The sequence below is a fragment of the Myotis daubentonii genome, chromosome 7, assembly GCF_963259705.1.
Source record: "Myotis daubentonii chromosome 7, mMyoDau2.1, whole genome shotgun sequence".
NCBI lineage: Eukaryota > Metazoa > Chordata > Mammalia > Chiroptera > Vespertilionidae > Myotis > Myotis daubentonii.
This window is the reverse complement of record NC_081846.1, coordinates 86,459,195-86,474,932: the sequence shown is the minus strand read 5'-3', so window position 1 is coordinate 86,474,932 and position 15,738 is coordinate 86,459,195. Positions and strand designations below refer to the sequence as shown.

Below are 15,738 nucleotides of genomic sequence, written 5' to 3'. Positions count from 1 at the left end.
ATGCCCTGAAATCTGTTACTATACAGGATAAGGTATACTAAGGATTGAATACTAAGGTATTTTCCTGACTACTGATAGGAATAACACTGGCATTTTATGTGAAACGCTTCTTTTCACTGTTCTTAATTTTTTAAAAAGTTACAGCTTTGCCTAACTGGTGTGGCTCAGTGGTTGAGCACTGACCTATGAACCAGGAGATCACGGTTCAATTCCCAGTCAGGGCACATGCCCAGATTGCAGGCTGGATCCCCAGTAGGAAGCATGCAGGAGGCACCAATCAATGACTCTCTCTCATCATTGATGTTTCTATGTCTCCCTGTCCCTTCCTCTCTGAAATCAATCAATAAAAAAATATATATATATTTTAAAGTCACAGCCTTAAAGCCTCAAAATATTTTTCACAAAAAGCTGGACAAATGCCAAACAAGAAAATTCCAACATAAGAAATTACTAAATAAAGGTTAAGCATCTCACGGGAACTTAATCTCATTTGCAAGCTGCAAGGCTTTCTCCTGGAAACAAACTGTAAGGCACTTCAATCTAATTACCATCAATACTATATAATTTAGAATCAGTATTCCAGGTTTAAATTATTTTTAGAAAGTAGAAATGCTAAGAAATCAATCTGAAACGATTGTTAAGTCCTTACTATTAGAAATAACTTACTAATATATAATTATATATAATTCAATTTCTATTTTTTTCACAATTTTTTCAACACTTACTTTTAACTTGCTTTTTGATACTCTTTGTAACATCCAACCAATGCTGAAAACAAAAAAATGCAGTTGTTAAGCAGATGACAGAACTTAGCATTTTAATTACTAAACGTCAATTTTCATCATGCTTTTACTGTAATCACAAGGAAATATTTCACAAGAGAAAAAAGAGTGAAAATGAGCAGAAGGGTTATCTACACAAAATCCATAGTAAGCTTATCAACAGAAATGAGCAAAAAAAGACCTAAAACCAAATATATGACTTCTTAAAATATTACCTTTACTCTCAGTAACAAAGATAGTCTAAATTTTGCCCTTAGTTCTCAAAAAAAGAGAGAGAGACTCGCAACTATTAAAATTTGACAGAAGAAAAGTTATCTTCAGTTTCCATATTCTTATAATAAAAATAAGATTTATTAACAGATCATGACCCCATATTAGGTGCAATAATAATGCCATGTCTATTATACAAAACTAGAGGCCCGGTGCACAAAATTTGTGTACAGGGGGAGGGTTCCCCTCAGCCCAGCCTGCACCCTCTCCAATCCAGGACCCCTCGGGGAATGTCCGATTGCCGATTTAGGCTGGCAGTCAGGCATCCCTCTCACAATCCGGACCTGCCTGCCTGATCGCCCCTAACTGCCCCCCATGCCAGCCTGGTCACCCCCAACTGCCACCCTCTGCCAGTCTAGTTGCCCCTAACTGCCCCCCCCCCGCCAGCCTGGTTGCCCCTTACTGCCTCCCCTGCTGGACTGGTTGCCCCCAACTGCCCCCCTTGCCAGCCTGGTCACCCCACACAGCCTGTTCAGTTGTTTGGTCGTCCCTCACTAACCCCCCTGCTGGCCTGGTCGCCCCATGTAGCCTGCTGTTCAGTCATTTGGTCGTCCTTCATTAACCCTCCTGCCACCTGGTTGCCCCACACAGCCTACTGTTCAGTCGTTTGGTCATCCCTCACTAACCTCCCTGCCAGTCCTGTCGCCCCAGGCAGCCTGCTGGTCATTACTATTACTGTGACGGCATCCTGGACAATTTGCATATTCCTCTATTATTAGTATAGATAGACCTAGCCAGTTTTACTCACTGGTTAGAGTGTTGGACCACAGATTGGAGGGTTGTGGGTTCAATTACCGGTCAAGGGCATGTACCTCAGTTGCAGGCTGGAGCTTGGCCTGGGTCAGGGCACATGAGGGAGGTAGCCTATCAATGTATCTCTCTCATATAGATGTGTTTTTCTCTCTCTCCCCCTCCTCCCTCCCTTCCATTCTCTCTAAAAATCAATGGAAAAATATCTTTGGGTGAGGGTTAAAACAAACAAACAAAAAAAGACAATACTCAGAAGAGCCTGCACAATAAAATTAGATTTTTCTCATAATCAAGGCCATATTTATTAAGTGAAGCAGTCTTTGCCCCTCTATTTAACAAATAAAAAAATGTTAATATCGTAACTAGCATATTTCTGGTTTCATGAGTAACAGCCTTTTGATACCTGTAACCTCTTCACTCTAAAATGTCCATAATATAAACAGACCTAAGAACCAATTCCAAAGACTTCCACTCTAAACCATTCCCAGCTTACTTCTCTTGCATTAATCCTTTTACAACACCAAGTCCTAACAATGACAGGAGGCATGCATCCAACTAAGATATACATAATAGTGTTCTCTCCAGCATGCTTACAATTCCAAGAACCCTAAAGGAAAAGAGTGCTCTTGTGCTAACTAGTTCAGAGAGAAGGAATCCAGTTTCAGAAATCCAGATAGACAAAGAGTGGGTACACAAGGCTGCATTGTAAACAGACTTGTAACAATTTGCTCTTCTTGCCAATTATTTGCCCTAGCCTGTTCTCATTCTTTCCCAAGATCCAAAAGTAAAATTCACAGAACTACTAGAATGCCAGCAAAGTACCTCTGCACGTTGAAATAAGATGGTCAGTAAACATTTTCAAAGGCAATTAAATACTGTGCAATATTTTCTCTGGATTCCAAGTGTGTAGGCTACTTAGTTAGCTGTCTCTCGTTTTTTAAAAAATTCAGTCGGACTCCACATTTAAACATATTTCAATCTAACAAATGTTCAGTTTACATAGACCTCTATTAATAAAATGCTAGGCCAGCCAGTAGGCATAACATAATTCAATATATTAGCAGAAAAGATTTCAATCTAGGACATCAAAAATTCCATCCATCATGGTCAATATTCAATATCCAAAAATCCCAGATTAAACTATGCAAAATATTTACTACAGCCTGATGTCAACTACATACTAGGTGTGAAGTAAAATTAGTTTCCATGCCCCAGATTTTTCTCCCCACAACCATGGACCTAGGAGTTGCCCTTTCTTCAGGTTTTACCTATTATACTGCAACAAACAATTTTATGGTTAGTCACCTGGGCAGCCTCTTGTAGCCTTAGTTTTAGGGAGACTCTCATACACCATGAGTGCAAATTAGCACAACTGTTCCAGGAGGTAATATGACAATAGCTTTTAAAAAATAATTATGAATGTGTTCTGATTTACCTACAAGGAATTACATCAGAGAAAGTTAAGACAATTTATATATCCAACAATACTAAACTGCCTACATAAAGTCTTGCAATATAATAAAACAGCAGGCAACAATTAAAATGAATGCAAGCAAATACTTAAGATTCTAGAAAATTACTTACAATATACTGTTAAATTTTAAAAGCAGGCTATAAAATATTATAAATTATTTTTGTCAAAAGGTACAAATTTGTATATATAGTCATGCGCTTTCTTTTGGACTGAGACAATCTATAACAAAACAGTAACAGAGTTGTTATGTAGGTGGTTGAGATTACTGGTGGTACTTTTTTCTTTGTTGTTTCCTATATTTTCAACTTACTCTACCAAGAGCACATATTACTTGAAACAATAATCATCGACCCCCTTACTTAAATATTTTATGTAACTAATATATTCATATCGTTTTATTTTTTTGGTAACATTAAAAGGTACATGGTCAACAGTCCTTCCAACATCTGCAACAAGCCAAGGCCGTCCCCCCGCCCCCATATACCCAATTTCTATCATCACACTCACAAACATACCCCCCCAAGGTGTTATTGGTTTCTGATTCTTTCCAGAATTTCTTCAAACAGAGAAGAAAAAACAACCGTGTGTTTGTGCTGATAAAGAGTAAAGAACATTAACAGCAGACTGACAATCAACAGGCTAAATATAAACTTTGGCAAAATAAACTTTGAGGAATATAAAAAACATTAATACAAGACAGACCACTTACTATTTCAAGAACCACCTAAAATCTTTACTTAGACAATTATAACTTAAATTTCATCCAGTTTAAGAAATTTAGGGCTAGTCTCATAAATACTCCTTAAATCTCTGGTTTGTTTCCTACTAGTCTAAGCAGCACAGTAAACATAAAATCATCCCAGTGAGATAAAGGATCAGAGTTTTTCCCCAAGTAGGCATTTTAGTCTCTTTTCTACCTGCATGGAATAGCTTTCTAATATCAGGCACATCCCTGAGACAACCCAAAATTCAGATAAAGCACCAAACACATTTTAAAGTGAAATTTAGGAGCTGGGGGAGTTCTGGGTGAAGTTCTGGGGAAGGTCTGAGCTCATGTTTGTATATTCTCAAGTCTGTTTTCTTTCATCTCCTCCACATTCCAAGCCCAGGGACTGGAAAATGCAGAGCTCAGAGACAGGCACTGAGAGTAGTTTTCCTTGATTCAGGCTCTTTAGGAGTTGAGTTTAAATTACATCAGAAGATAAAGGTGAGAGCATGCAGATATATATATAGCTTTGTATGTTTGGTGTGAAATGAATATGGTTCTCTTTCCTCATGGTACTTTAAAAACTTCCTTCTAATTTCCTACTTTTAAAGTTTGGCTGATAAACTTTTATGCCAAAGGATGTGGAAAGTCAGATTTCTTTTGATGCTATTAAGCTGGGCATGAAAGAACAATTATTTACTTGTATGTCTTAAAATATAAATAACATATAATCACAAACACAACTGACATAATTAAACCAAACTAAGAATCACCTAGGGAGCTTCCAAAACACTAACATACACACACCTTCATCCCAGGCACTATTGCCAAATAATCTGTAAACAGCTCTTCAAATGACTATCTGATTTCTAACTGCCTACATTACTTTGCTAAAGAAAAGCACCATATTTTGCTTAAAAAGCCAAGACCACAAAGCAGAGAAACATTAGTCATCTTTCAAAATAATTTCCTCTGCAAAAAATATTTCTCCTGTGAGTAGGAGAAGCTTATGTTCTGAGTTAAAGGACTGATTTAAAGCATACTTAAACATATTAAACAGTTAATAAAATGTTTTTAAAGATCTATGCTATGAAAACAGAGGACCAATATATTGCATTGCTGTAATCTAACTGAACACAATTCAATTTAGTGTAGATTCCATTCTAAATACTTCCTGAGTAATTACCTTTTTGGCATTAACAATTTGTGATATAAAACATTCTAAATTTATTACTAGTATACTCTCTTAGGATTCTTGTGGAAATGCAGGCAATTAGGTAGGATATAAAGACACTCTTCAGGAATAGAGCACATGATCTACTTTGGAAATACGTTTTTTACAGACCCTCATCATTTAGCAAATGTGTGTGTTACAATATATACATATATATATTTAATATAGTCATATTTATTTATATATATTTCTCACTTCCCACTAGTTTACTGAATCCTATTTGTGTTAAGTTCTCAGGTACAACCTAATGCAATCACCTCCCAACAGTGATAATTTTGCCTCCTTTCTAACCTTCATAACATCAATAACTACATTTGCTTACTACTATTATGAAATTACACAACAGCCCTAACCGATTTGGCTCAGTGGATAGAGCGTCGGCCTGCGGACTGAAGGGTCCCAGGTTCAATTCCGGTCAAGGGCATGTACCTTGGTTGCAGTCACATCCCCAGTAGGGGGTGTGCAAGAGGCAGCTGATCAATGTTTCTACCTCTTTATCCCTCTCCCTTCCTCTCTGTAAAAACTCAATAAAATATTTTTTTAAAAAAAAGAAATTACACAACAGTGGTAATAATGAGCATCTTTGTCACATTTCTGTCTTAAGTATGAATGCTTCTATTGTTTCTCTATTAATCTACAATTATTATGGTTTTTTTAAAAAATAATTAAAAATTAGTATAGAAAGAGAGCAGAACCCTGAGCAACCACCAGGCCTACTCTCCATAGGTGCTGCCTGTTGGCCCTGCACCCAGTACCACCCTTGAATATGGGCACACCTTCCAAAGGTTGGCTAAACCTACACAGAGAGAAATGTCAATTCCATACAGGCCAAATTCCATTAGGTTTATTCAAGGTGTTATGGGGTAAGAAAGGGCTTAACAGGCCACAAAAAAAGAAAAATACACGATCAGAATTCTAGAGTATTATGCTATCTACTTAAGCTCAGATGTGTGAGGTCAGCAAGCCAAACTTACAGCTCACCACATTATGCGTACAGTACCTAAAATAGCTGAATCCTAAAATTGTGACAAGAATTGCCTCTTACCTTAGCTCAATGGTCCCGGATTTGCTACTGCTGTAGCCTCCAGGTGTGCACTTACAAAACATTTACCCACTGTTCCACTGGACAATTGTTTTCTAGCTCTCAGCTATTCTAGCTCTAACATCTCCGTTTCTATTTGTGTTGAATTTTGTCTTTAGACTAAATGCCATAAACTTCAACTAATCAAGTTACACATCTTACTTTCTAAAGATTTTAGTTTCAATCTTGTTGAATGTAGTTTCACTTAAGTATACAAAAAAGCAGTAACAGCATAAATTAGTTAACCTGTTCAGAATTGGCACACATCACATCACCTCACCTCACCTCACCTCACGTTCCATGGCCAAAAGCAAGTCACATAGCCAAACCTGATATCAACTGAACAAGAACGTATAATCCCCTTATAAGCAAAGGCAAGAAACAATCCCATGATATACTTACCATATATAATAAATTTCATCTTTGCATTTCTGAGAATAAACCCCACTGGATTATAATGTATTATTTATACTTTCAATAGGCTGCTGACATTTTATTTAGGAGTTTTACATAGAAAACAAGGGAAATTTAAAATATACACATAAAACAAACCAATACAAGTTATCAAGTCAATTTGAGGAAAAGGCAAAATATAACTACTACTGACATGTTGAGTTCTTTTTCCATATTTTCCAAATATTAGGAGAAATACTATCTATGTTTTCCTTTACTGAAGCCTAAGTGTCTACATTCTAACTCATTCTATTTTAAAAACCTAATTGGACCAGTTAAAATTCTAATCTATAAATATGAAAATTTTAAAACTTCAAACAGAGGTCACACACATATAGGTCAGAGGGTTGAATCTTGGCCTAGAGCCATGTTTTACTTGGCCCACACTATATTTTTCTTATTTCTTTAAAAATAATTTTATTATGAAATATTCACAGAAAGTTGCAATAACAAGAGGTCCTGTGTACTCTTTCTCCACCTTTCCCCAATGCTTACATCTTACATAACTATAGTACAGTATTAAAATCAAGAAACTGACATTAGTACAATTTGTATACTGTAAGTCCCCACTTAACGTTGTTATTGTCAACAGGTTCTTGGAAACTGCAACTTTAAGCAAAATGGCATATAACAAAACCAATTTTACCATGGGCTAATTGATATAAATAAGAATTAAGTTTAAACACCATATTTCTGGTCATAAAAACAACACTAAACTTCTAAATAAAGACCCAAAACACTTCTAATATTTAACAGTGAAATAAATGTGAGCTACACATACATTTAAGAAAGATAAATAAAAACACATAAAATAATTACTTTCCAACATGCTTATTCCAGTTCAGTGTCACAGGTGGCCAAAGCCTGTCCTGGCTGCTCAAGGTGGGACCCCACCTGGACAGAAGTGCTCACACACACACACACACACACACACACACACACACACACACTCACTCACTCAGACTAGGATAATGTAAACACACCAATTCACCCAACTTGCACATTTTTGGGCTGTGGGAGGTAACAAAAGAAAACCCATGCAGACATGGAGAGAACATGCAAACCACACAGACAGTGGCCCTGGCCAGCAATTATTGTTGTTGTTTTCTCATCAATGTTAGAACAAAATGACATTGAACAAAATTACATTATTCAAGGACCTGCTGCAAATAGTTCCACATCATTTTATCACTCATTTAGATTCCTATAACACCACAAACAAGATAAAGAAATACTCCATTATCACAAAGAGTTCTCTCAGACTACTCCTTTATAGTCATACCCACCTCCTATCTCCAATATCCTTAAACCTTGGCAACCATTAATTTGATCTCTCTATATATAATTTTGACATTTTAAGAATGTTATATAAATGGAATCATACAGTATGTGACCTTCTGAGATTGGCTGTTTTCACTCAACATAAAGCCCTTGAGATCTACCTAAGTTGTGTATCAACAGACTTTTCTTTTCTAATGATGAGTAGGATCCAATGGAATACATGTGCCAGCCTATTTACGTTTTTTGTTTTTTTCCCAGTGTTTTGTTATTACAACTAAAGTTGCTATGAGCAACCATGCACCAGTTTTTATGAGAAAATAAGTCTTTATTTCACTGGGATAAATGGCCAGGCATATAAATGCTGTCATATGGTAAGAGTATGTTTAGTTTTTTAAGAAACTGCTAGACTATATCCCATACTGGTTGTACCATTTTCACATTCCCAAACCCAATATGAGATCCAGTTTCTCCATATCCTCACTAGCACTACTAAGTTGTCACTAGTTTTCATTTCAGATGTTCTAATAGATGTGTAGTGATGATGCTCCTCAAGGTCTTAATTTGCATTTCCCTTTTGTCCATTGACGTTTAACATCTTTTCATGTGTTTATTTGCCACCAGTATATCCTCTAATCCTGTTCTAAACTCTAGAGAAGATAAATCTACAACACTATCTGCAAAAAATGTCTGTATTTATAAAACAATTGGAAAAATCAGAAGCTTCATATAAGCCCTTCCTCTTCCCAAATAATTCAGTCCAGAAGTAATTAGGTGGTCTGAGCAAGGTCAGCATCATGCAGGGAGAGGCTAGAGATGAATTCCATAGAGATCGAGTAGTCAAGTAAATATACTGATTATAATCAAAGCCTGGTTTCTGTAGAAGAGAACTGCAAATAGAAGAAAATCAAAACAAAACACAAAAACACTGCAAGTAAGGCCTGTGATATTGGACTAAAATCGGAGTTATGGGTGTGAAGTCATAGTGTATGATATCTCTCTCTATACACACACACACACAGACACAGAAAGAGAGATTGAGAAATGTAAACATATAGTCCCTAAATCTAGCCAAAAAATTCTTTAGAGAACTGGCCAATTCCAGGGCTAGAGAAGGGAAATATAAGATGAAAATCTTCTCGGGCCAGAAAGCCAGGGAATACTCCAAGAATGATGTGTGTATCTTAAATGAATATAGAATCCATCTTGAACATCAAAATAAATGATAGTAACAGGTTATGATCCATTGAATAAAACAGAAATCCATTAGTTCATAAATAAATAAATAAACAAATAAATAAACACAAAGTTTGATGAGAAAGCCTCAAAGTAACTGTCCACAAAAAAATAAGTACAAAAGTAAAATAAGTTTATAATGGATAGGACCTGGCCGACACCACCTTAATCAAGGGATTGAAGTTAATATCAACAGTAATGGGACACAATGAAATTAAGGTCACCAGATAGGACGGGCGAGAACACAGGATCACTTCTCTGTTATTTCCTACCAAAGGAGTCTAAGATTAGCCTACTCCATGAGGAAACTTCAGAGAACACCAAAATGGAGATAACCTACAAAATAACTGTCCTGTACCTTCAAAAGTGTAAAGGTCTTGGAAGTCAAGGAAAGACTGAGGAACTGTGATATTCTAGTCTGAAGACCACGAAAAGACATGACAACTAATGTAAAGTGTGATTCTGAACTGGATCGTATGGCTATAAAGAACACTCAAGGGGCAATTGGCTTAACTTCAATGGAGGGTGGTAATGCCACAATGTTAAATTAACTTTCTGGTTTTGTCAGTTGTATTGAGTTATCCAAGAGAATATGCTTGTTTGTAGGAAACATACACTGAAGAATTCAGGGGTGATGGAACATCTTATCTGCAACTCTCTCTCAGATGGTTCCAGAAAATATTTATAATGTCCTGCAACTGCTGTAAATATGAGATTGTTTCAACTACAAAATTAAATATAGCACAGCCAGTGTGTCACAGTGGTTGAGCATCAACCCATGAACCAAGAGTTCACCAGTTCAATTCCTGGTCAGGGCACATGTCTGAGTTCTGGGCTCAGTCCCCAGTGGGCAGCATGCAGGAGGCAGCCGATTGATGACACTCTCTCATCATTGATGTTTCTCTCTCTCCCTCTTCCTAGCTCTCTGAAATGAATAAAAATGTTGTTTTAATTAAATATAAACACATATTCACATAAAATAAGCTAGTATAAGCAAAGGTAAACAACTTTTTAAAAAGCAAAATTTCCAGGCAAATGGAAATGAAAAAAAAAAAAAAAAAGCTGGGATAGCAATACTTATATCTGAAAAAAATAGACCTCAAAGTGAAGGCCATAATAAGAGATAAGGAAGACCACTTCGTAATACTAAAGGGATCAATACAAGAGGCTATAACTCTGGTAAACATATATGCACCAAATACAGGAGCATCTAAACATATAAAAAAACTTCTGAGGATATCAAGGAGAGGTTGACAGCAATACAATCACAGTAAGGGACTGACAACACTGGATAAATCTTCTAGACAAAAAATCAACAAGGAAACAGCAATCCTAAATGACAGTCTAGAACAGATGAAACTAACTGATATCTTCCACCCCAAAGCTACAGAATATACATTCTTCTCAAGTGCACACAGGGCATTTTCAAAGATTGACCTCATGTTAGGACACAAGCTAAATCTCTACAAATTCAAGAAAACTGAAAAAACATCAAGCACCTTCTCAGACCACAATGGCATGGAATTAGAAATCAGCTACAATAAAAATACTCAAAAACAATCAAATACCTGGAGGCTAAATAGCTTGCTATCCTATATAATAAAAGGGTAATTAATATGCAAAGCGACCAAAAGGCAGAATGACCAGTCAGTACGCTCCAACGGGGGAGCGCTGCTTAACCACAAGCCGGCCTGACAACTGGCGAGCAAAGCTGGCCACCACCACCACAGCAGCGCTAAGGATGTCCAACTGACAGCATAGGCCCTCTCCCTGAAAAGCCGTCAGTCAGACATCCCCCAAGGGCTCCCAGACTGCAAAAGGGCACAGGCCGGGCTGAGGGACACCCCCCCCCCCCCACACACACACACACACACAGTGCACAAATGTCGTGCAATGGGCCTCTAGTTAAACAATGATTGGGTTACCAAAGAGATCAAAGAAGGAATAAAAAAAGCACACCTTGGAAACAAATGAAAATGAACATAAAACAATCTAAAAGCTATGTGACACAGTGAAAGCAGTCCTGAGAGGGAAGCTCATAGCACTATAGGCCTACCTAAAAAAAAAAAACAAGAAAAAGTGGTAATAAGTTATCTAACACTACAACTTAAAGAATTAGAAAAAGAATAACAAGAAATGCCAAGAATAAGTAGAAGGAAGGAAATAATAATGATCAGAGCTGAAATAAATGATAGAGAGACCAAAAAAAAACCCCAATACAAAATATCAATAAAACCAAGACCTGGTTCTTCGAAAGGATAAACAAGATTGATGAACCTCTAGCCAGACTCACCAGAGAGAGAGGACACAAATAAACAAAATCAGAAACAGAAAGAGGTGAAGTAACAACTGACCCCACAGAAATACAACAGATCGTAAAAAAAAAATCATGAACTACTTTATTCCAACAAATGGGACAGCCTGGACAAAATGAACATATTCCTAGAAAAATACAACCTTCCAAAACTCAATCAGGAAGAATCAGAAAACCTGAATAGGCCAATAACTACTGATGAAATTGAAGCAATAATCAAAAAACTCCTAGGCAACAAAAGCCCTGGTCCAGATGGGTTCATAGAGGAGTTTTACCAAATACTCAAAGAAGAACACCTATTCTCCTCAAACTATTCCAAAAAATTCAAGAGGAAAGAACACTTCCAAACTCTTCCTAAGAAGCCAGCATTACCCTAATTCCAAAACCAGATAAAGACACTACAAACAAAGAGAACAACAGGCCAACATCCCTGATGAACATACACGCTAAAATCCTCAAGAAAATTTTAGCAAATCAGATCCTGCAATACATTAAATAGATCATACATCATGACCAAGTGGGATTTATTCAGGGGATGCAAGTCTGGTACAATATTTGCAAATCAATAAATGTTATATTGACAAACAGATTGCAAAACCAAGATCACATGATCATATCAACTGATGCAGAAAAAGCATTCGACAAAATCCAACACCCTTTTTTGATAAAAACTCTCAGCAAAGTTGGAATAGAGGAATCATACCTCCATATAATAAAGGCCATATATGACAAACATACAGCCAACATCATAGTCAATGGGCAAAAACTAAAACCATTACCCCTAAGAACAGGAGCAAGACAGGGATGTCCGCTTTCCCCACTCTTGTTCAACATAGTACTCACTTCCAATCAGACAAGAAGAAACAAAAGGCATCCAAATTGGAAAGGAGGAACTAAAACTCTCATTATTCCCATATAACATGATACTGTACATAGAAAACCCTAAAGACTCCACCAAAACACTACTAGACTTAATAAACGAATTCAGAAAAGCAGAATACAAAAATAACACCCAAAAATCCATAGCATTTTTATACATAATAGTGAACTCTCAAAAAGAGAAAATAAAAAAAAATCCCATTTACCATTGCAACCAAAAAATTAAGATACTTAGGAATAAACTTAGCCAAAGAGGTAAAAGACCTGTACTCCAAAAACTGCAGAATGTAGAAAAAAGAGACAAAGGAATATATAAACAAGTGGAAGAATATACCATGTTTATGGATAGGTAGAATTAACATTAAATTATCCTTCCTCCTCAAAGCAATCTACAGATTCAATGCAATCCCTATTAAAATACCAATGGCATATTTCACAAACTTAGAACAAACATTCCAAAAATGTATATAAAACCAAAAAAGACCCTGCAGCAATCTCAAGAAAGAAGAACAAAGTTGGAGGAATCACAATTCCAGATATCAAGTTATACTACAAATTCATTGTGCTCAAAACAGCCTGGTACTGGCACAAGAACGGGCATATAGAACAAAGGAACAGAACAAAAAACCCAGAAATCAACCCAAGCGATTATGCTCAATTAATATTTGACAAAGGAGGCAAGAGCATACAATGGAGTAAGACAGTCTCTTTAATAAATGGTGTTGGGAGAATTGGACAGATACATGCAAAATAATGAAACTAGACCACCAACTTACACCATACACAAGAATAAACTCAACATAGATAAAATACTTAAATGTTAGACGTGAAACCATAAAAGTCCTAAAGGAAACCATAGACAGCAAAATCTCAGACATCTCTCGTAGCAGTATGTTTACCAATACATCTCCTAGGACAATGGAAACTAAGGAGAAAAGTTCCAAACTAAGGACTACATCAAAATAAAAAGCTTCTGCACTGCAAAAGAAACCATTAACAAAACAAAAAGGGAGCCCACTGTATGGGAGAACATATTTGGCAATGATACATCTGCTAAGGGATTAATCTCCTAAATATATAGGAAACTCATACAACAAAAGGAAGACAAACAATTCCATCACAAAATGGGCAAAGGACCTAAATAGACACTTCTCCAAAGTGGACATACAGCTGGCCAAGAGACATATTAAAAAATGCTCAAAGTCACTAATCATCCGAGATATGCAAATCAAAAAGACACTACAAAGAAAGAGAACAACAGGCCAACATCCTGATACCACCTCACACCTGTCAGAATGGCTATCATCAACAAATCAACAAACGACAAGTGTTGGCAAGGATGTGGAGAAAAGGGAAGTTAGTACACTGCTAGGGGGAATGCAGACTGGTGCAGCCACTGTGGAAAACAGTATGGAGTTTCCTCAAAAAATTAAAAATGGAACTGCCATTTGACCCAGTAACCCCACTTCTAGGAATATAACCTAAGAAACCCAAAACACCAGTCAGAAAGGATATATGCACCCCTATGTTCCTAGCAGTGTAATTTACAACTGCCTAATAACTCCCTTTTGATTCTACAGTTTTGTCAACACAGTAAATATGACAAAGAAATATGAAAATCATTGTGTTTACATAAATGATCCTGGCCAAAAAATCCACTTGAGCTATCATTATGTTCACTATTTTCACCAAAAAATTGAAGTGTTTTATAAATTTCAATTTTGTGTCATGCTGGAGTTAAAACTGGCCACACAACAAATAACTAACAGTCTTCTCTATGTTTATTTAATGTCATTACGACTGTCATAGAACCAAGTGAGTTAGCACTTTAAAAATACTTAAAGTGTCATCTAGAGGGGTCTTTTTGTTTGTTTTTTGTTAATCCTCACCCAAGGATATTTTTCCATTGATTTTTAGATAGAGTAGAAGGGAGGGTGCAAAACAGAGAGAGAGAGAAAGAGAAACATCTTTGTGAGAGACACATCGATTGGTTGCCTCCCGCAAATGCCCCAACCAGGGCTGGGGATTAAGCCTGCAACTAAGGTACATGTCCTCAACCAAAATCTAACTGAGGGTCTTTCAAACCCAGGATCCTTTAGTACATGGGCGGACACTCCATCCAGTCAGGGCTAGAGTTTATTTTTAATAGTTATGGAATCAAGTGAGGGCTAGAGTTTATTTTCAACTAGAGGCCCAGTGCACAAAATTCGTACACAGTAGGGTCCCTAGAGGCTGCTGGCTGCCAGCAGGGGCCTCCCTTCCCCCGGTTGCCTGCCACCGCTGCAGGCCGGGGCCAGGCCAGGCCCAGGCCAGGCCATCTGGGAGGAGGGGCTGTGGACAGTTGGCCTCACCCCCTAGTCAAACTTCTGATCGAAGGGACAATTTGCATATTAGGCTTTTCTTATATAGAACAGTTATGGAATCAAGTGATTTAGCACTTTAAGAATATTTAAAGTACTATCTACAGTTTATTTTTAATAGTTTTCATCTACCAATTATTGTTCTTTCAACTCAATTCACATAATTTAGAGCAGTGATTTTCAACTGATGTGCCACAAGAATTTTTAAGACACAATACCTGATTATTTAAGTCAGGGGCACTGACCTCTTTTCCCTGAGATTGTAAAATTTAAAAAACAACAACAGCCAATACAACAATAGCTGTCTAGTGTGAATGAATCAAAATTACACCGATTTTGTTTTTGCCAGAATAGTAAAAATATATTTTTTGGTGTGCTGCAGAATTTTAGTAATTAGTTTGCATGTCATGCAATGAAAAGGGTTAAAAATCGCTGGTTTAGAGTATTTTAGTGACAGCAAAAACAGAAAATAAGTAAGCCTACATAAATTTAATCTTAATGCCTAGATTTCTGAGTATTAGAAGGGATAAACTAGAACTAAAGAGTAGAGAACAAAAAGGCAAGAAAGGCATTTCCCCTTTGATATGTATCAAATAAAAGGGAAAATAATCATTTGGGGATTTAGAATTCAATAATTACTGATATTGGCAAAGAGTGAATAATACAACTTAGCAATAACTGAATGTCTATTTTTTTCCACAAGCACTTAAATATTTTAAGTGCCTGAAACTTAACATTGGCATACTTCTACCTCTTTCCCCCTTGACTCCTTGAAAAACAGTGAACTATAAACTGTATGTCCCTAAAAGCATTTATTTTTTCATCTGATTGCAAGACTTTTATCCCTTATTCTAGAGATGAGAGTTGAATGATATTAAACTAGTCAAGCAAGCCTTCATCAGACTAGGTAGCAGACCAGAA

General features: G+C 36.7%; 1 protein-coding gene across 6 annotated transcripts in view; it reads right to left on the bottom strand.

Moving 5' to 3' along the window:
• The window catches only part of EPB41L5 (erythrocyte membrane protein band 4.1 like 5), a 169,226-nt gene that overhangs the window by 123,562 nt on the left and 29,926 nt on the right, over nucleotides 1-15,738 (bottom strand). For all 6 annotated transcript variants that reach the window (XM_059704702.1, XM_059704703.1, XM_059704699.1 and 3 more), the window contains one exon: nucleotides 726-768. In XM_059704702.1, the coding sequence (XP_059560685.1) occupies nucleotides 726-768 (43 nt within the window). The remainder of the gene's footprint in view (nucleotides 1-725; nucleotides 769-15,738) is intronic.